The sequence below is a fragment of the Pan troglodytes genome, chromosome 11 (assembly GCF_028858775.2).
Source record: "Pan troglodytes isolate AG18354 chromosome 11, NHGRI_mPanTro3-v2.0_pri, whole genome shotgun sequence".
NCBI lineage: Eukaryota > Metazoa > Chordata > Mammalia > Primates > Hominidae > Pan > Pan troglodytes.
In genome coordinates, this window is record NC_072409.2 from 80,116,535 (window position 1) to 80,137,712 (window position 21,178).

General features: G+C 48.4%; 1 protein-coding gene and 1 pseudogene across 18 annotated transcripts in view; one reads left to right on the plus strand and one right to left on the minus strand.

Moving 5' to 3' along the window:
- Positions 1–9,414: 9,414 nt before the first annotated feature.
- On the plus strand, positions 9,415–10,391 carry LOC104001138 (olfactory receptor 13C7-like; annotated as a pseudogene).
- Positions 10,392–13,160: 2,769 nt separating this feature from the next.
- Positions 13,161–21,178, minus strand: part of TMEM8B (transmembrane protein 8B) — a 30,458-nt gene continuing 22,440 nt past the window's right edge. For 11 of the 18 annotated variants that reach the window (XM_063788618.1, XM_054658023.2, XM_520571.9 and 8 more), the window contains 3 exons: positions 16,431–16,577; positions 16,147–16,263; positions 13,161–15,899 (listed from right to left, as the gene is read on the minus strand). In XM_063788618.1, coding sequence (XP_063644688.1) covers positions 15,564–15,899; positions 16,147–16,263; positions 16,431–16,577 — 600 coding nt within the window. In that variant the 3' untranslated portion in view covers positions 13,161–15,563. The remainder of the gene's footprint in view (positions 15,900–16,146; positions 16,264–16,430; positions 16,578–21,178) is intronic. The other 7 variants (XM_063788611.1, XM_054658019.2, XM_063788610.1 and 4 more) reach the window with 1 other exon arrangement.

Genomic DNA, 21,178 nt, shown 5'->3' on the forward strand with positions numbered 1-21,178 from the left:
GCTAGGGCTACAGGTCTGGTATCTTCATCCCAGCAAGGCAGCACCAAGTCCCGCTGATCCTGCCACAGAACAGCCCCCAAATCACCCTCTGCTCTCAGCATCACCCTGGCCTTCACACCAGCCTCCTGGCTGGTCCCAAGACTTCAGTCCTGTTCCTCCCTCCAATCTCTCCTTCATGGGGCATCTTTTTGAAATGCACATGTGATTGCATCACTCTTCTCACTGAAATCCCTAGGTGGCTCCCCACTGTTCTCAGAACAAAGTGGGAGCTTTTCAATGGGGCATTTGAGGCCCTCACAAGCTGGCCCTGCCTGACTGGCTCCCCAGCCTTCCTCCCCTCCCACCCCATCTCCCTCCTCACAGCCACACACACCAGCCAGTTGTGGCCCCCACATGCCCTGCACCACCCAGCTCTGTGCTCTCCTTGTTTCTCCCCACGAGGCAGCACCCCCTCCCCTATCCCCAGCACACTTCTCCATATGTAAAAGGACTGACTGCCTGACCCTTCAGGCCCAGCTCAAATGCCACCTCCACCAGGAAGCCACCCCACCTTGCTCCTCTTGCTGTGCCCCTCTGTGTTTTCAGCATTACTCCAAGAACAGGGAGTGTCAGATTCTACTCTCTCTCAAGGTCCAGCCTTGCCCAACTCTAGGCCCTGCACAAGTTTCTTAAATAGAGATATTAACATGCCAATGTAGGGGTGACAATGGCAGAGCCTAGAGTTCTTCCCAAAACTGAGCAGAGCTGAGACGGAGTCCACAGATGACGAGAATGGCCCAGCTTCCCTGGTAGGTGACAGTAGAGACAGCAATGAGGCCTGTATTAGTCAGGGTTCTCTTAGAGGGACAGAACTAATAGGATAGAGGAGTTTATTAAGTATTAACTTACACGATCACAAGGTTCCACAATAGGCCGTCTGCAAGCTGAGGAGCAAGGAGAACCAGTCCGAGTCCCCACCCAGACTGAAGAACTTGGAGTCCATTGTTCAAGGGACGGAAACATCCAGCATGGGAGAAAGATGTAGGCTCGGAGGCTAGGCCCGTCTCTCCTTTTCACGTTTTTCTGCCTGCTTTATATTCACTGGAAACTGATTAGATCATGCCCACCAGATTAGGGTGGATCTGCCTTCCCCAGCCCACTGACTCAAATGTGAATCTCTTTTGGCAACACCCACACAGAACACACCCAGGATTCATACTTTGTATCCCACGATCCAATGAAGTTGACACTCAGTATTAACCATCACAAGGCCCAAAGTCCAAGATTCCCAGACCTGTCAGGCCCTGGGACACCAATCATCCAGCCCAAAGCCTGAAGCCTCCCCATTCCTCCCACCTCACCCCGCCCAGCAGCAACAGCAGCAGCAGCAGCTTCCAGTGCCCCCTTTCCTGGGATCCAGGCCTCACCTGGCTTGAGGAAGCTTGTTTTACCCATCCTCACCTCATGCCCTGGGACCCTGCCATAGTTGCCCCTGCCTGGTGCTCAGCCTCTTCCAGCTTTTCTTTCTGATAACTCAGTGCACAGGCAGTGGACACTGACTTAGATTCACGGAGCATTTCCATTCCCTGCCTTGCCCTGGCCTCCATGGTACCATCTGTACGATGGGAGCACTGGGCTTGCCCTGCAAGCAGCAGTCCACCTTTCCTGCCCCCGGCTACAGGTAAGCACAGCCCCTGCATGAGGCCTGAATTCCCCTCCCAGGGCTTTCTCCCTGCTTCCTCTGCTGGCCAGAACAGAGGCACAGAGAAGCATGGCTGGAGGAGTGAGAGATACCCAAGCCTCTCTGACCACGCCTGAGAGAAGGCTGCCAGTAGCCATGCCAGTGGCCATGCCATTCTGCTGGGCCATGGATACATCACAGGAGTTTGGGTTTTATTCTGTGGGCTCTGGGGGTTTACAATCAGATTGACTTTTAGCAAGGTCACTGATTAGATACCATTCTCTCTCTTGTTTAACACAATGTCCACTGTTAGGTACCATGCGGTGAAGTAGGCAGTGTCATACACTGCTGGTGGAAATGGGGATAATTTAATATGAACTTCCTAGAAAGTAAGTTGGAAATATGAATCAAGGGCCTTCAAAACTTCCAGACCCCTTGACCCAACACCTCTACTTCTAGGAATCCAGTCTAAGTAAATAATAAAGGGCACAAAGATTTGGACATAAGGATATTAATAACAGCATTATTTGTAGTAACAAAAAAACTGTAATAATCTTAATGTTCAACCATAGAAGAATATTTAAACAAATCCCGGTGGAGTCCAATGATAGTATGTGATGCAGCCGTTAAGAATCTGTTTTTTTTTTTTTCAAGACAGGGTCTCACTCTGTTACCCAGGCTGGAATGTAGTGGTACAATCTTGGCTCACTGCAGCCTCAACTTCCTGGGCCCAAGCAATTCTCCCACCTCAGCCGTCTGAGGAGCTGGGACTACATGCATGTGCCACCACGTCCAGCTAATTTATTTTTAATAGAGACGAGGTCTCGCTATGTTGCCCAGGCTGGTCTTGAACTCCTGGGCTCAACCAATCCTCCCAACTCGGTCTCCCAAAGTGCTGGGATTACAGGCATGAGCCACCATGCCTGGCCAGGAATCTTATTTTTTGAAGGGTATATGATAATGGGCAATACTCGTAATGTAACTAGAAAAAAAAAAAAGCAGAACACATAACATTGTATTTTAGTATGATCTCAATTTTAACTTTTTAAGTATTTTTCTTACAGATCTATGAATAAGTCGGTATCTAGGAAATACTGGAAAACGATGACCAAATATTAATAACAGTTGTTTCCTTTGGGTGACAGGGTTACAGATAAGTACTGTTTTTTAAATTATTATTTTCAATATTATCCAATATTTCTATGATGACCATGACTTTGAACTTAAAAAATAATGGTATGTGGAAGACCACCTTGCCCGCAGTAGACGACAGATGAGAAAGGCTTCCTCCTGAGGGCAGGGAAGGGAGGAAGCTGCTGTAGTCACCCAGGCCCTCAGTGAGGCCTGAGCTGGCTGGGCAGTAAAGGAGAGGGTGGCCCCAAGAAATATTGGGGAGATAGATATAGATGCAAAATAACATTTGGGAGCTAGAGATATAATATTTGGGATTACAGTTAACCCCTGAACAACACGGGGGTGAGGGGTGCCAACTCTCCTCACTGTAAAAAAAAAATCCATGTATAACTGTTGACTGGAAGCCTTATCAATAACATAAAGTCAATTAACACATAATTTGTATGTTATATGTTTTATATACTGTATTCTTACAATAAAGCTAGAGAAAAGAGAATGTTATTAAGAAAATCATAAGGAAGAGACATAGATTTCCTATCTATTAAACGGATCATCATAAAATCTTCATCATTGTCAACATCATGTTGAGTAGGAGGAGGAGGAAGAGGAGGGACTAGTCTTGCTGTCTCAGGGGTGGCAGTTCATCTGCAAGTTTTTTCAAATTGTAGCAAATCTCAAAAAAAAATTCCCAATATATTTTTTGAAAAATACAAGTATAAGTGAACTCATGTAGTTCAAATCCATGTTATTCAAGGGTCAACTGTATATATATGTAAAATAATATTTGGAAGAGATTTTGGGATTATTGAGGTGGAGGAGGGAGAGGTGAGGACCGTGGGCAGGTCCTGAGTTTCTGGTTTATTTGGGGTAGACTGAGACACTGCATGGGGAGGATGAGCACAGTAGATGGGGGAAGTGGGGAGATGGTGAGTTTGTCTTCGACCTGCTGAGTTCAGGGTATCCGTGGGGCAGCAAGAGGACAATATGCTATGAGCAGATAGAAAATAAACAGTAGCAACTTTTCCATTTTTTACTTTGACCTATGTTCTTGATTAAAAAAAATTCCAGAAGACAAATTATAGCATCATAGGAAACTTTGCAACTTCTGCTGCTTTATTGAAGGATGATTTTTAGTCTCTAAGCTGTGTCAAGTTGTTATTCTTTATTGTGAAAGGACAGGAAGGGGAGGGGAGGGAACAGGAATAAAGAAATCTGTAAAAACAGATGCCTGATTAAATCCCTGACCTAATAAAGTCCCTCGCCTGTACTCGGTGTCTCCCACCTTACAAAGCAATTTACTTTAAGCTTTGATGAATCCAGGTCCTTATGGCAATCCTGGAAGGAGACACCCCATTTCACAACCCAGACACCCAGGCCTAGTGAAGCCGGGCTTATGGGCCTGGAGCCTATGGCATCCAAGGGGCAGAACTGCAACGTGACCCAGTCTTCAGATTCTCTGTCCACTCTCTCTCCTATGCCCACTTCACCTCAGCAGGGCCCTCCTGGGGCAGGCCGAGGAACCTGGAGTCTCTGAAGCCCAGGTCCCACAGCTGCCAAGCCTGCAACTTTGTGCAGTTGCAGAGTTTGAACTTTAAATTGGGCAGGGACCATGAGGTCCCTGAAAGCAGGGGGCAAGCAGACTGTCTATGTGGCAGGGGAGCAAGAGGCAGGTCCTGGGAGGCAGTGGCAGGGCGATGTGCGGGGAACCTAGCCCATCCCAGCACCGTGCACTTGCTCGTAATGAACTTGGCACTTCCCAAACCACAGCTCCCCTCACCTGGCTCCAGCTTCCTACAGACATTTAGGCCATGGCCAGTAGGTGAGAGGTAAGGAGATTTCATCTGACCCATTGCTTATTCTCAAGAAATCATTTAAAACATTTAAAAGCCAAAATATTTGCTGGGGGACAGGGATAGGGACAGGATGGTAATAATATCATCTACTGCTCACTGACTATTTACCAGTGCCAGGCTCTGTTCTAAGAGCTTCGCATGCTTCCTGTCACTGGATCCTTAAAACAAGCCCACAAGGAAATACTGCCGTCTCCATGGTATAGGTAAGGAAGCTGAGGCTGAGAACACTGTTAACAAGTGGAAAAGCTGGGGCTTGGACCCTAGTCCCGTCTGACTCCAGGGCCATCCTCATCTTCTCTGCCACACAGCCAGGAAGCGGTGAAGCAGGAATCCCAGATCCAGGCATTTCGGGGAAATTGTAACTGAAGCTTTCTTCTTGTTATGCCCCTATCTTTTCTTTTAAAATAATTTGTGAAGCCTAAAATAAGTATTAAGTGGTTAAAATTAGATTTACCAGACAATGAGACTGATATGTCAGTTAGCTTGCAAAGTAACCCTGGGTCTATCAGACCTCAGGTTGGAAGTTGCTAGAAACATATGAGGAAATGTTTCAGAGATTACAGCATACCGGAGATCGCTTAATTGGCTCCACTTCTCAGAAGGAGAAATCTGACCAAAGTCATACAGCAGAAAAGGAACAAAGGCCCCGATTCAAACCTGGGACCTGCCCTCCCAGTCCAGGGCTCATTCTAGGCATCACTCTGCTTCTCAAGAGGCGTAAAACCAGGGAGTGAAACCAGGCAGCTATTTTCAGAGACACTCCAGGTCCTATCCCTCTGTGACTCTGATCTTCCAGGCCATGACCGAGCGTGACACTGCGTGACACTGGTAGATGGCCACTAGAGTAGCTTTCTGAGAGTCATAAGACGCCATTGCACCCACATGCAGAGGAGCTGCTCAGCAGTAATTCTGGTTCTCCTCCTTCTGGGCAGGTGGTAGGATGCCGCAGGGCCAGTGGGCTGTGTGCAGATATGACAAATGTCTCCTGTGGCTCAGAGCAGCAAGAGCCTCCAGTGTGTCCTTCCCCAGCCATAACAACTGGTGACGTCCCACAGGGTGGAGCCTCCATCTGCCAGGGGCTCTGAGAACCCTGAGCCACCGGGAAAGCCACAGTAGACATGTAGCATGAGAAATAAAACTTCGTCATGCTAGCCACTAAAATGATGAGGTTGTACGTTACTGCAACATAACTTAGCCCATCCCAACCCAGCCACCATGGGAACCAGCTTCTATCTGATGTCCCAGCCTGTGCCCATGTAACAGGCAAAGCTGTAGGCAACCTGGTAACATGGCATTTTCTGGACACAGAGTTATTTCTTTAGGGCCACAAGCCAATGGTTTTGTGTGCTGGTTCTAGTTTCCATGAATGTGTTACGATCAGACTTTTAAGTTGTGAGGAAAACCCACCATGTTACTGATGTAGCTCTTCAGAAAGAGCAGGTGTTACTGCAAACAGGAGACTGGCACCGCCCAAAGCCCTTCTCCTAGCAATCACAATAGCTGTATCATTCTGTTGCGGTGTATGTGTTGGAGGGGGAAGGGGGAATTGATTTTGAGGCAAGACCTTGGGTTCAGCGTTCTTCGTTTGCTTTTTTAGAGAAAGGGCCTCACTCTGTTGCCCAGGCTGGAGTGCAGTGGCACAATCATAGTTCACTGTAACCTCGAACTCCTGGGCTCAAGTACTCCTCCCACCTCAGCCTTCTGAGTAGCTGTGACCACAGGTGCAAACCACCGTGCCTAGGATCAGGATTTTTGGCAGAACAACACTGGATGTCAATAAATAGTTCAACTCAAATGGCAATCACTGACACCTCCTGGCTGCGGGTCACTGGAGGGTGACAGTGATGAAGGACACAGCCCTTTCACTGCAATAGCTCATAGTCTAGTCAGAGAGAGATATACAAGAAAAAGGAACTATAATGAAGGCAGAATGAACTGAACCTCCACTAATAGCTGTGTGACCATCTTGTTGTCCGGGTGGTCAGTTTTATGAAGCCATCTGAGAGAAGGCTGCACGAGACAGTGGTGTGTGAACTGAGCCTTGAAGGATGAGTAGAAAAGAAAGGCACTCCAGCCTGAAGAAACTGCCCAAGAAGAGGGATGGGACTGGAGCACACAGGCTTTGTCCAAAAGACAGGGAGTGGTCTGGTGAGGCTGCAGCAGGTGTGCATGAGGGATGCGGTGGAGGCAAGGCAGGAGGACGGGCCAGAGCCTGCACACACAAAAGCCCTCAAATGCCTCCGCCAGGCCCACTTGGTCTTACTGTTAGAGGTGTGAGTGATGAAGAAAAATGCAGTCAGGTGGTTTCCCACCCTTGGCCTGCTTGAAACCCCCACGCCTGTGTCCAGTGTCAGAATTTGAGTTGGACATAGTTCTGTCTGCAGCAACACCCCCATCAGAAACAAAGCTCTTATAGTTCTGCTTTCCAGATTTCAGGTTTTACTTTGTCTTTACATCCCAGACTCAGAGAGAATCTCAGAGATCTAAAGCCTGGAGAGAAGAGGGGCAGGTGTCCAAAGTCACCGAGTGAGTGAATGAATGACTGCAAACTCCATGAGGGCAGGAGCCAGGTCTGTCTCTGCTGTATTCCCAGCACCTGGCCCAGGGCCTAACACATAGTAGGTGCTCAATAACTATTTGTTGAATAAGTGAATGAATGAGGCTTCACACTTGGGGAATTCTTTACTTTTTGCCAAACCTCACCAAGAAAATCCCTAACTGTAGATGTTCACATGGATGATAGTTAAAGGTCAGTTACTGACCAAGATTACCCAAGTGCCCCTATATGTTCCTGAAACTGTCTTTTAAGAATCACCCTGATTCAGGGTAGAGGAAGGAAATCCTGCACAGGCTCTGGAGAAAGCTGGTGTCATGGAGGACACTGGAGCCCTTGTCCAGGAGGTGGCTAGTATAGATGGAGCAGGCACCTGTAGATAGAGCAGGCACCTGTAGCTGATGATGGATGCCATCCTCCATCCAGCCTCAGTAACGGGTCATTGCAACCCCCGGGGCAGCACCTTCAGGTGTATGTTTCCTCTGAGCTACATAGCATCCCAGTCTTCAAGGAGGAAGCTGAGTCTGAGAGAGGTCAAGTGTCTTGGTCAGTGTCACACAGCTAGTCTGAACTACAGCCAGGAGGCAAAGCTGGGTTTTGGAGTCGTGCATTCGCTATCTGCTGGGTGCCTGCCATTGGCAGCACTTGCTGCATGAGGTGCTGGTAGGAAGGAGGCAGAGTCCTGCTCTTAAGGTGTAGTAGAGAAGACAGGTGCACCACAGCGCACAATGACACAGAGGGATGGCCAAGGGCAGTGGGAGCACAAGAAGGCAGCAGGTAACAGCAAGGGGAAGGAGAGGGAGGAAAAGAGATGGAGCAGTGCTGGGCTCTGGAGAATGGGCAGAACACCCCCCGCTGGGGATGGGCGGGAGGACACGCCTCCATCTCGGACAAAGGTGCGGAGCTGGGAAAAGAGATGGTTTCTTCAGGAAAGGGTGAGCCCTGCAACTCGACAAATCGTGGATACAACGAAACAGGAGGAATAAGAGAAAGAAGAAATCTAGCCCAGAAGGACAGACAGGGCTCCATTGCTGTCACAAAGCACTGTCCTCACAACCAACCCAGGAGCGAAGGGCAGGAGGGTAGAGGTGGATTATATCTTCTGAGTGACAAAAGTTCACACTCAGCTCCTATTTTTCCTTCAGACCAGGGGCCACCTGGCCATAAGACATTTTTCCAGTTCTAACAAGACTACTGTTCTCTGGCCACACCTGGGCTTCCTCCTAGGAATACCTGATGCTGGCCTTTCCCGAGGAGAAGTGAGAGCAGCTCTGCATGGCGATGGAGGTCACTTGGGAGACCACAGCCTCGCCCACTGCTCCCTTTGCAAAGCTGGTCACAACTGACCGCACCTCCACCAGATTCGTGCCTGGCTTCCCTCCTCGTGTGACATCATTGTCAGTATCATTTCTCCTACAAAGCAATATGGAGGCCAGAAAGTAAGTTGCTTGGCTTTCATGACCACAGTTCAGTCCTGTGACCAGTAACTCTATTGAGACATGTATGTTCTTATGTGTCCTTTTAAACAAAATAATGAATGGTCCATGATTCCTTAAGGAGAGATGGCCAGAAATCAAGCTTACACATCCTATGGGGCTGAAATATTTGATCTTCATGGCCCAAGGAACACTAGGTGAGCATCATCCATTACCCACCTGCCTTCCGGAGCTCATCTCACCTGACTCAGGGAGTGGGGCAGCGCCCGTGACAGGTGTGGAATCCTTTTGTCCACTTACTTTCCTTACTGCTATAGCCCCAGCACCTGATACCTAGCACAGAATAGGTACTTAATAAATACTTAGTGGATGAATAAATCTGAAATACTATGGCCATAATTTGGTCACATGAAGCCGTAATGTAGAAAAGATGCTTCCTGTTAATGACCAAAAACACTTTGGATTCCAAACGATCATTTTAAACATGAATCTTTCTCTGCTGTCTCCTCTGACCCCATCCTGGGGAGAGCAGAGAGGAGCCTGGGGGACTAGAATGTGCCCCATCCTCCCCTCAGTGACGTCCACGGAACTGCAGCGCTGAGAAGGCCAGATTGCAGATCTGAAGTCCAACTCCCTCATTATACAGATGGTGAAACTAAATTCCAGAGAGGGAGGCTGACCTGCTGCAGCTCAGACATCAGGTCACCGGGCTCTCAGGCCAGTTGGAGCTTTTTCCAAAAAGCTGGGTGGTCCAGATGGAAAAGGAGAGAGAATGAGATGAAGGGGGCAAACCAGACAGCTGTGACGGAATACGTCCTGATGGGGCTACACGAGCACTGTAACCTGGAGGTGGTCCTGTTTGTGTTCTGCCTGGGCATCTACTCCGTGAATGTGTTGGGGAACGCCCTCCTCATAGGGCTGAACGTGCTGCACCCTCGCCGGCACAACCCCATGTACTTCTCAGCAACCTCTCCCTCATGGACATCTGCGGCACCTCCTCCTTTGTGCCTCTCATGCTAGACAATTTCCTGGAAGCCCAGAGGACCATCTCCTTCCCTGGCTGTGCCCTGCAGATGTACCTGACCCTGGCGCTGGGATCAACGGAGTGCCTGCTGCTGGCTGTGATGGCATATGACCGTTATGTGGCTATCTGCCAGCCGCTTAGGTACCCAGAGCTCATGAGTGGGCAGACCTGCATGCAGATGGCAGCGCTGAGCTGGGGGACAGGCTTTGCCAACTCACTGCTACAGTCCATCCTTGTCTGGCACCTCCCCTTCTGTGGCCACGTCATCAACTACTTCTATGAGATCTTGGCAGTGCTAAAACTGGCCTGTGGGGACATCTCCCTCAATGTGCTGGCATTAATGGTGGCCACAGCCATCCTGACACTGGCCCCCCTCTTGCTCATCTGCCTGTCTTACCTTTTCATCCTGTCTGCCATCCTTAGGGTACCCTCTGCTGCAGGCCGGTGCAAAGCCTTCTCCACCTGCTCAGCCCACCTCACAGTGGTGGTGGTTTTTTATGGGACAATCTCCTTCATGTACTTCAAACCCAAGGCCAAGGACCCCAACGTGGATAAGACTGTCGCATTGTTCTACGGGGTTGTGACGCCCTCACTGAACCCCATCATTTACAGCCTGAGGAATGCAGAGGTGAAAGCTGCCGTCCTAACTCTGCTGAGAGGAGGTTTGCTCTCCAGGAAAGCATCCCACTGCTACTGCTGCCCTCTGCCCCTGTCAGCCGGCATAGGCTAGGTTGTGCTGTGGTCATGACCTCAAACCTTCAGAGGCTTAAAGCCATTAAGGTTTGTTTCTTGCTCCTGATGCAGGTCCACCAGAGGCTGGTGGGGCTTCTGCTCCGCATCATGGTCTTCACCCCTCTGGGACTCAGGATGACAAAACAGCTACCATTGGGAACACTGCTGGTCACCATGACAAAAAGAAAAGGGAAAGTAACAAAGCCTACACTGACTCTTAAAGCTTCTACTCAGAAGTGGCTGTGTTGCCTCCACCTACATTTCAGTGGCCAACACAACGGCAACAGGAAGGCACAGGACCACACCTATTGTTAAGGGGGAAAAGCACACTATCGTGTGTCTGGATGGCAAATGAGAGGGACAGAGAGATTTGTGAATGGCCTAATGACTACCACACCAGCTGACAGTGTCAACCCAAGGGCTATTGGAGATTTGGCTTTCTTTATCCTGACCATCTATCCTTCACGGGCTGCTGCCAAGTTAATCGTCCCAAGAAAGCTCTGGTTAGCTCACATGTGGTAGCTTTATACTGAGTCAACCAAACTAGGTTACAGGGTGTGGGTTAGGGTTGGCCACAGAGAAGTTTGCATGTGATTTGGAAGGCAAAAGTGGGCCAGGTGTGGTGGCTCATACCTGTAATCCCAGCACTTTGGGAGACCGAGGTGGGAGGATCACCTGAGGCCAGGAGTTCGAGACCAGCCCGGGAAATGTGATGAAACCCTGCCTCTACTAAAAACACAAAAAATTAGCCAGGTGTGGTGGTGCACCTGTAATCCCAGCTACTAGGGAGGATCGCTTGAACTTGGGAGGTGGAGGCTGCAGTGAGCTGAGATGGCGCCACTGCACTCCAGCCTGGGCAACAGAGTGAGACTCCGTCTCAAAAAAAAAAAAAAGAAAGAAAGAAAGAAAAAAAATGGAACAGCACCAGACACAGTGAGGGCACCCACATGTTGCTCATCTGCTGGCTCCCCATTAGCACAGCCTGTCCAGTCCCCATCAGGTCACCTCCTTCCACTGTGCTGAGTGCTGGGCCAAGTGCAAGCTCCATGGCAAAGGTGACAGCTTCTCCTGCAGGTCACCAGTCACTGAGATTGAAGGCATAAGAGCCAGGCACAGGTTCCAGTTTGTCCTTCTGGATTCTAGTGTGCCCTTACTGCCCCTCACTTCACACTCAGCCTTCTTTCCTAACTGCTGGCCCAGCTGAGCTGTAACAGCTTCAGGCCCAACACCAAATGCAGAAGTAACAGTTTTGCACAGATTTCTCCAACTGCTCCCATGACTGTAAAGGTCTAATCTTTTTATCACTCATAGTGGTTCTGTTACTTTGGTCAAACCTGGATTGATTCATCACTCTTCTGATCAAGGACTTTTGACAGCTCCCATTACCATTAAGTCCAAATTCTTCAGTTGAGTCCTCAAGGCCCTCCAGAATCTGCCCCCACCTGCTTCTTCAGCCTGATTTTCCACTATGCCCTTCACATGGCTGTCCCCTCGCTACATTATCTGTACTGCCGCACCCCCATGTCTTTGCACCCTTGTATGTATTGTGCTGTTCTCTGATAATAGCTGGGACTAGTTTTCAAAGCTAGGTTAGACACCATCTCTCTCATGCATCCTTTCCCATTGCACTTTGAGATCGCTCTCTTTACATCCTACAGCACTTTGTCAGGATCTTCCACTTCACACTTGTCCCATCTAACTTGCATTCATGACACTTCACCACCGTGTGAGCTCCTTCAGGACAGGATTCAGTCGGGTCTGGCTCATCTCTGTAGCTCCCACAGCATGTTCCCTATGGAAGGTTTGCGGGACTGAATTGTCACTCAGAAGCCTTCAGAACATCACCCTGTGGGGATTGAGCTCTGTGCTGCTGAACATGCCCCAGGCAGCTGCAAGTGCTCAGGGGTCTCAGTCCAGTCGTATGTACAGATACATGCAAGGGTACAGCAATATCTGCCAGCCACAGCCCTGTATTCAAGGCAAGGAAGGGCTGTTTGAATCTTGGGATCTCCCCCACTGAGACAAGTCAGGAGACAACCAAGGATTCCCATTTTGGGAGCCTGGAGACAGGCCTGGTTCAGCGGCTACGTCCAGCACTGTCATATTGCTGGCCCCCTTCCCTCTGGGAATCCCACATGCACCTCAAACTGTCCAAAGTGGAGCTCATCTTCCCCCCACCCAAAGTGGTGTCACCATCTCAGGGAATGGCACCACCATCCCCAAATCAGAATATCACCATCATCCTAGGCTCTCTCATACCTCACCACCCCACACACCCAATCAGTCACCAAGTCCTAAAGAGTTCACTCCTAACAGCTCTTAAATTGGTCCCCTCCTTTCCACCGACATTGCTTTAAGAAGGCTTCACCATTTCTCTTTCAAATGTTCCAATAGCTGTGGTCACTGCACTTTGTCCTCCAAGGTCTCCCAAAGTCCATCCTCTGCCCCAGCCATCAAAACCCCAATCTGATGTTCCTCTCCTGCTTAATCTCTCCAATGGCTCCTCATTTCCCATAGAATAAAGACCCAACCTCCACTTATCTATCTAATCATATCATTGGCTGCTTACCTCCACCACCCCACTCCACACACAAAAGCATGCGCACATGCACTGGCCCAGGCACACTGAACTATTCAGTGCCCGGAGTAAATATCAGTCTTTCCTGCCTCTGCATTCCCCCTTGCTGTTCCCTCTCCATGTCCAAACACGTGGTGACCTTAAGCTAACATATATTGGACCACATCACATACCAGACTAGGCACTATACAAGTGTTCTAAGAGCTTTACTGACTGAAGACCACATGGAATGATGAAAATCTCAGGGAAGGGATGCCATGTGGACACTGGTGACCACAAAGAACACTCTCCCATTATCTTAGCATCATGGCAACTCAGCTAATCCTAGTTCAAATGTCCCTCTTCCCAGACGCCCCTTATGACCCCTCCTCACTGGGTGGGATGCACCCCAGCTCCGTCTCCCACTTCAGAGCCTTCTGTACTCTGCTGACTCTGTCCAGAATCCCAGCTATTTGGGTTCAAGCATCCCAGTGACCTGGCTCTATACATCTTAATGTGGTATTTCTGATGTAGGAACAGTATTTTCTAAAATGGGAACAGACACCTAGCTCACACCTCCTCACTGCTTCTCACTACTCACTTGGCCACACCATTCTCTGCTCAGTGCCCCATGGAAGAGACGTGATTGCAGAAAGCAGATAACAAAGGCATGTTTTCCTGGCTTTTGGGTTTCAAAAGCCTAGGTCCTGAAGGGAACAGAAAAGGCTTAAGGCATAGATAAAAGATTCAGGAGAGGCCAGGCGCGGTGACTCACAACTGTAATCCCAGCACTTTGGGAGGCCGAGGCGGGTGGATCACCTGAGGCCGGGAGTTTGAGAGCAGCCTGACCAACATGGAGAAACCCCATCTCTACTAAAAATACAAAAATTAGCTGGGCTTGGTGGTGCACACCTCTAATCCCAGCTACTCGGGAGGCTGAGACAGGAGAATCACTTGAACCCGGGAGGCAGAGGTTGCAGTGAGCTGAGATCGCACCATTGCATTCCAGCCTGGGCAACAAGAGCAAAACTCCGTCTCAAAAAAAAAAGATTCAGGAGAAAACATTAAGTAAGGCTTCCTCACCTCCAATATTAACAAAAGGGGGAAAGAAGAGAGAGGAGGAGAGGATGTAGTGAGAATACTGACACAGAGGGTCCCAAAAGGAAGAGTCCCTGAGCCCCACACCCCAGGCCAAGATAGATTTGCAGTTTTAAAAGATGCAGCAACTCATGCCTTGTCCGTCAAAACCCAGAGCAGAAACAGCTTCAAGGTGTGTCTGCATAGCCAAGGCCTTAGACAACTTCACGGGTCTCCACATATGGCCCAGAAGTGGCAGAGAGAACCTTAGGACTGAGAGAGTAATGCAAATGGGAACAAGAAATCTCTCTGCATCCCAGATGAACTGTCTGGACCTCTAACTGGGGACCAGATGGAATGATGGAAATCCTGGGGATGGATGAAGTATGGACACTGGTGATCAGTGAGAATGCTCTCCCAACTTCTTGGCATTATGTGAGACCCTCAGAACTCAGCTATGACCCTCATGGAAAGAGAAGGAATCCCAAATGGACAAATGATCTTTTCTGGCACTCAGGAAAAATGGGGGCTCAAAACAGAAGTTACATTCTTGTGATATTTCTTGCACACCTGAGACGTGTACCTGCTATTCCAATTTCCTGGGACCTCGGCTTCCTTCTGTGTTGGGTGTGGGCATCATAAGGAAAGTCTGTCTCACTGATTTAAATCATCTCAGCGTACGTATACATACATACATACACACACACACACACACACACACACCCCTCAGCTACTGCAAACCGGGCTCAATAGGAATTGGGGAATAGGCATTAGAAACTGTTTAGAAATGAATGCAGGGCCCAGATGAGCGGGATCAGACTGTGTACAGGGTGTGACAAAAGCCTCCGGCAGTAGCTCCCATCAGCCCTGCTGATTCCCTGAGGGGCCCTCTTTCCCCACTTCCCCACACCCCTGACCCCAGGGGGAAAAAAGGCAGCACAGAACCATTCTGAACCAATCAATCACTGGAGACACACAGACTCCACCTGTATCAAACGAGGACACCAGCCACCCAGACAGCCCCAGTCCCAGCTCCATCCATCCTGCAATCCCTCCTCCGCAGCACAGCACAGCCCAGACGCTGCCTCTGGGAAGGAAGCCTGAGGCCAGAGTTGCTGAGCCTCTGGGAAAATCTGGAAATTTGGTTTCCCCAAGATAGACTCCACCTCCTCTGGAAAGATGCTGTGCTCCTGACAGGGCTTTGTCTCCCTGGGAAGGAATCCATGTCTTGGGAAGGCTCTGCATCCCAGGAAAGGCTCCACACCTGCAGGAGGGACTCCTTGGTCCTGAGGGACTCTATGCCTGCATAGGCTCCAGTCCTTAAGAAGGACTCCATGATGCAGGGGGACTCCAGGCCCTCAGGAAGTTCTCCATGTCCTGGGAAGGGCTCCAGGTCCCTGGAAGAGTTTTGTGTCCTTGAGAAAGACTCCATGTCCTCAAGAAATACAGCCTGTCTCCTTCTAAGAGGGCTCCACACCCCCAGAAAGAACTCTAGGAAGCATTCATATCCCCTCAGGCCCAGGCCCAAAGTCCCTCTCAGCTGACACAGATGCTGCTGACAGTGGCCCCTCCTGGGCCCACGAGGCCCAGCTCCTCCTGCTCGTTGATGCATAGCTGGTAACCACAGCCCCGGGCCCGGGCTCCAGACGGGACCCTGTGGTCAGTCTTGGCACGAGGGGGCAGCAGGAAGCCCACACTGCCCGCAATGAGCATATGCCAAATGCTGTGAATGTAGAAGTAGTTGTCCCGGGTCTCCACAAAAGCATAAAGCAGGACGGCACTGCCTGCAATAAGGCTGCCAGGGCACAAGTAGAAAAGCCAGCGGCGCCACGTGGGTGGGTAGCAGTGCCGGCGGCGGACGCTGCGTACTGTCTGGGGGAGACAGAGAAGTGGGGCTCAGGAATGCCAAGCCCTGGAACCCAAGCCAGAGCTGGTCACTCTCAGGTTTCCTCTGTGTCCTGGTTGTGACCTAAAGACACCTGCCAAGACTGGAGCGGACACTGCCAGCAGCAGGTGATGACGACAGAGCCAAGCCCACCTTAAACTGGGGACCAGATACCTGGGGCCCAGCACCCAAGTCCTGCTGGGACCCTCCCCCCACATCCCTCCCCACCCTTACCCAGGCTGTGGCCAAGATCCCCAGGGCGAAGAGACTGGGTCCAAGCAGGTTCCAGAGTCCATGTCGGTCAAGCTGCAGAGCCATGGACAGCAGCATAGCTCCCAGCAAATACAGCACCTAGAGAAAGAGACTCAAGGGCTAGGCTAGGGCCAGGTGACAGACAGCACTCCAGGGCCTGGGTCAGAATCATGAGAGGCACTTGGAAATGCCCCCAGGGAGAGGTCAGGAGTGGATTTCAAGGAGACTTGGCCATGGTTGTTCCCCAGGGCCCACTCTGGACTGACCTGCTTGACCACGGGCTGTAAACGAGCCATGGCAATGACAGTGACCCACACGGACATTAAGGAGCCCAGGAAATCACAGAACTGCAGCACATCGTAGTCCATGATGCAGAAAACCACGATGCCTGGCTGGTCACAGGCATGATAGAACTGAAGGAAGAAATGACAGGCATTGAGAGAACTTGAGACAGAGGTCCAGATCTACAAAACCGGAGGGGGTGGGCCCAGGGGTGGTGTGCTGCTGTCAGTGCAGCAGAGGTGAAAGGTCACAGATGAGAAGATCTGGGAAATGCCTGACTCCCCAAATCCTGAGAAGAATGTGGTAAGGAGGTCCAGTCTGCTACATAACTAATATGTATCTGGCAGCCCTGACCCTGGTCCTGAGCTTCCTAATCTTCCTGCTTCTGGAAGGTGCTGTGGAGAGTGCCCTGCCAGGGGGTTCTGATATCCTCAAGCTGAGGCCAATCCTGTCCCTGTCTCCTCATGCTCACCATGGATCCCACCTATAATCCCCATCCCTGGCCCAAGCTCTAAGCTACCCAGAAACCAAATCTCCCCGCTATGTCCCAGTTTCCCCTGCTAGCTCAGACTCTGAACTGGGCTTCACTCTCAGGGCTTCCACCAAGTGACCCTCTTCATCCCTTCCCAACAAATGCGGGGAGTGTGTGGCAGGTAAGAAAAAAGGCAGTCCCTAAGGCCATGGAGAGAGGCATGGCACTTCACACCATGGGGAAGAACATGGAGAGGGGACAGTGTCCACCCATCCTACACTCTGGAGAACATAGTGAAGAGTGGACTACTGAGGAGGTTCAAAGGGGATGCAGGGAACAGAAGTGGAATCGGATCAGACTCAACTGGACATCCTAATTAAGGAACCAAGCAAAGTCTGCCATTAGCTCCCTTGTCTGTAGTTGCAACCCATGTCCAGATTGTCTCTCTGGACAATGCCATGGCTTCCAGCATCCTGTGTTCCCTTATTTGTGAAAAAAGTTTTCTAGGGATAACTCTTTAGTGGCAGAGATGCCACCAAAAAATCTGGAAAACATACTCCAAAGTCAGTCTCTAGAGACAAAAGATGAAAAAGAAATCGCTAATGTTTCCTTTGACCCTACTGAAGATGTCATCCAATCATTTAAATTGCAAAAATTACAACTTCAACAGACAAATTTGGAAAGGAAGAAGCTAGGATCTTAGAAAAAGAAAACAAAATGAAGACGAAAACCTGGGATATAAATTGGCATCAGGAAACTTTGGGTTTGATTCCTTTAAATTTTAAGCTGCAAGACTCAAGCTTGCGTATCTATCTTCTTTCTTTTCCTTCACTTCGGAGGTAAAGAATTTTGCTCCTGCAAAAAGAGACTGCCTAAGGATGAACATGTTTTAAGTGGGTGTTCCAGGCTTTCGAAAGGGCTTGTTATTTTGGGGACATGGTTCCCTCTTAATATACTGTTAAATTGAAAAAGTGAGTTCTTAATGGGAAATTTTCAGACTTTTCATGTAGGTCCATATCAACATTAGAATGAATTTTTTTAGGTTGGGTGCAGTGGCTCACGCCTGTTAATCCCAGCACTTTGGGAGGATGAGGTGGGCAGATCACTTGAGCCCAGGAGTTAAAGACCAGCCTGGGCGACATGGTGAAACCCCCATCTCTACAAAACACACAAAAATTAGCTGGGCGCGGTAGCGTGTGCCTATAGTCCCAGCTACTTGGTGGGGAACAGGGAATTGGCGGGGGTGGGGGGCAGAAGGGGCTGAGGTGGGAGGATTGCTTGAGCCCAGGTCAAGACTGCACTGAGCTGTGATCACGCCACTGCACTCCGCCCTGGGTGACAGAACGAGACCCTCAAAAATAAATAAATAAATAAAAATGGTTAAGTAATTAATGTTTGAATACATCTAAGAGACTGGTTTATTTTTCAACTATTTATATGTGCTGATTCATTGGGAGTTAATTTAGTTCCTAAACAAATCAATATATTGGTCTTTTTCTATTTTAGCTATAGGAAATTGATTATTCTCTGCCTCCAAGACCAGACATAAGTACTATAGGCCACTAAATTACCCAATACTGTTTTATGACTTGGATTTTATTTTAAAGAACTAATTTTACATCCAGCCTTAACCAAGCACTGGCTCCATATGCTTCACTTTCAAGTATATAGAAAGAAATACCCAGAAGTTTCTGGGAGAGAGATTTGTACTATATTTCAGACAAAGGAAGATATATATCAGCAGAAAAAAGGCAAAGCTGAATCACTAAACATTGAAGACACATCTAGGGGAATAATTGAGGGCTGACTTTCTCCTAGGAATTTGCACTAAAAGAAGAATAAAGAAAAATGGAGATATTATCTCTAGAGTGGAGAGGATTTGAAGAAATCATTTCACTAATATTTTACAACTAATTATTTTCCAGGTATACTAAAAGGTCAAAGAGATTGTTTAAGGTTGTGAAAAATCCACAGGGGTAGAGTTAAATTAAAATTGTAGTGTGAGGGAATTAGTCCACTAAAAACTGTGGACTAATTTTTAGATTGGCATTCCTTTTGTCAACAGCAATAAAAAGAAGTAGAAGTGACATAGAAAAATCAGGGAATTTAAGAACAAAAAATTAGACTACAAACTGACTTCTAGTAATATAATTCTAATCTAAGTTGATAACTTTCTCAGCTTTGGCCATTGTTTATGAAGCAATGTAGGGAAATTATCCTGCAAGTTTTTTTTTCTGTGGAATTTTACATTTTTGTAACAGTGCATCTAATGCTCCAAAATGGGCTATCCAGGCACTGCAGAATGTGGACTATAAACGCAAACGTAGTTAATCCATGCCCAGATTGGAATATAATGGAACTTGCTGTTACTCCCTTATTTCCTGTTTTCTGCTTTCATTTTCTTTTGGAAACAGTTACGGGATTTTGCCAAGAGACAGTGAGAATGACCTGGGATGGTCTGAGGGATATAAGGCGTAATGAGAAGGTGGGCTTGTAGCCAGGATGCCAGCAATCAGCAAGGACACCTGCACAGCCCCAGAATGCCAGCTCTGTCTGGGTCTTCTGAGATCTAATTACAAGGATTCAAGGAGCACTGTGATGGATACACAGTTTGAACAGTACGGGTTCAAGTTGCACAATTAAAATGTTTGATATCTTTGTCCTGATGGTTTCTTATATTTGGCTTAGTTGTATTTTCAGATCTCTTGATCGGCTCTTATCTTTTAAGAATTTGGTGAGAACTACTAAACTGGGGCCATGCCTTTTTCTACATACTCCAGGACTTAAGAGAAACTGAAGTTGGGTTAAAAGCATATCAATGCATGCTCACTGCCCTGGTGCAAAGGGAGCAATACAGCTCATCTGTTACATGTGAGGGATTTGGAGTCAGGCTCACCCAGATTCTAAGGTAGATACTCACCTTCTACCTCAGGCAAAATATTTAACTTTCCCTTATCTACAAAAAAAGGATGACAAGAATAAAAGCATGTATCAACTATTACAGTACTATTGTGAGGATTAAATTAGCAGTGTCTGAAACAGCACATATTCAGTGTATGTCATTTTGTTGTAATCATTATCTGAATTGTTTGCCTATATACAAAAATCAAATGCTAAGTTTGTGGCCTGTTTTTGTTTTTTCAAAACACATTTTACATCTGTAAACTCCTGAATTATAAACCTACTGTCTGCTCCTATGTTCCAGATAAGAATGGATTACTACTCCCAAGTGTAGACTGTCCTGGATTATTTGAAGACAAGGAAGAGGACTGTCATCTCCTGTCCTAGTACTGACAACTGCAATTTGACCAATGGGTCCTTAAATGGACGCTGCTGCAGAATGAAATAAGTCTAAGAATGGCAAGGAGGGACCACAGAGAACCTGCAGGGAAAACAGAAAACATAGCTTTATGTTCTGGCCCATGTGGAAAAGAACAGGAGTGAGAGCAGGACTTTAGGCAACACCTCAAAGCCAGTAGCTTTTCCTTATTGCCTTATTTAAGAAAATGTGAGATTTTGGCCCGGCGCAGTGGCTCACACCAGTAATCCCAGCACTTTGGGAGGCCAAGGCGGGTGGTTCACGAGGTCAGGAGATCGAGACCAACTTGGCCAACATGGTGAAATCCTGTCTCTACTAAAAATACAAAAATTAGCTAGGTGTGGTGGCATGCGCCTGTAGTCCCAGCTACTCAGGAGGCTGAGGCAGGAGAATCGCTTGAACCTGGGAGGCGGAGGTTGCAGTGAGCTAAGATCGCGCCACTGCACTCCAGCCTGGGCAACACAGCGAGACTCTGTCTCAAAAAAATAAAAAAGAAAAAAAAAAAGAAAGAAAGCGGGAGCTTTTTATGTGGTGCCAGGCACTTGAGGCTCTCCTAGTACTCCTGCTACAGGGAAGGTCTTTTCAGGCTGACAGCCACTGTATCCAGATAAGGAAGAGTCATCTAGCACTGAACATTCTGGAGCCAATCAGGATACTTGTGTCAAGTCCAGAGAGTGAATATGCTCTCCCTACGTGCTTCAGGCTCCTGACACACTTAGGTATTCTTACTAATTATGAATCACATTCGATCTGCATGTAGCCGAGAGTGGGCTGGTAGAACAGCTGTTGCTGGAGGATTTGGTGAGCCACAGTAGAAAGGGCATCTGGCAATACGAAAGAGAAACAGTGTCTAACATAAAAATAGAATGAGGCACTGTGGGGGCAGGCCTAAAAAGGGGCCAATCAAGCAAAACTGGGGTATATGCTTCTCACCCAGCTTA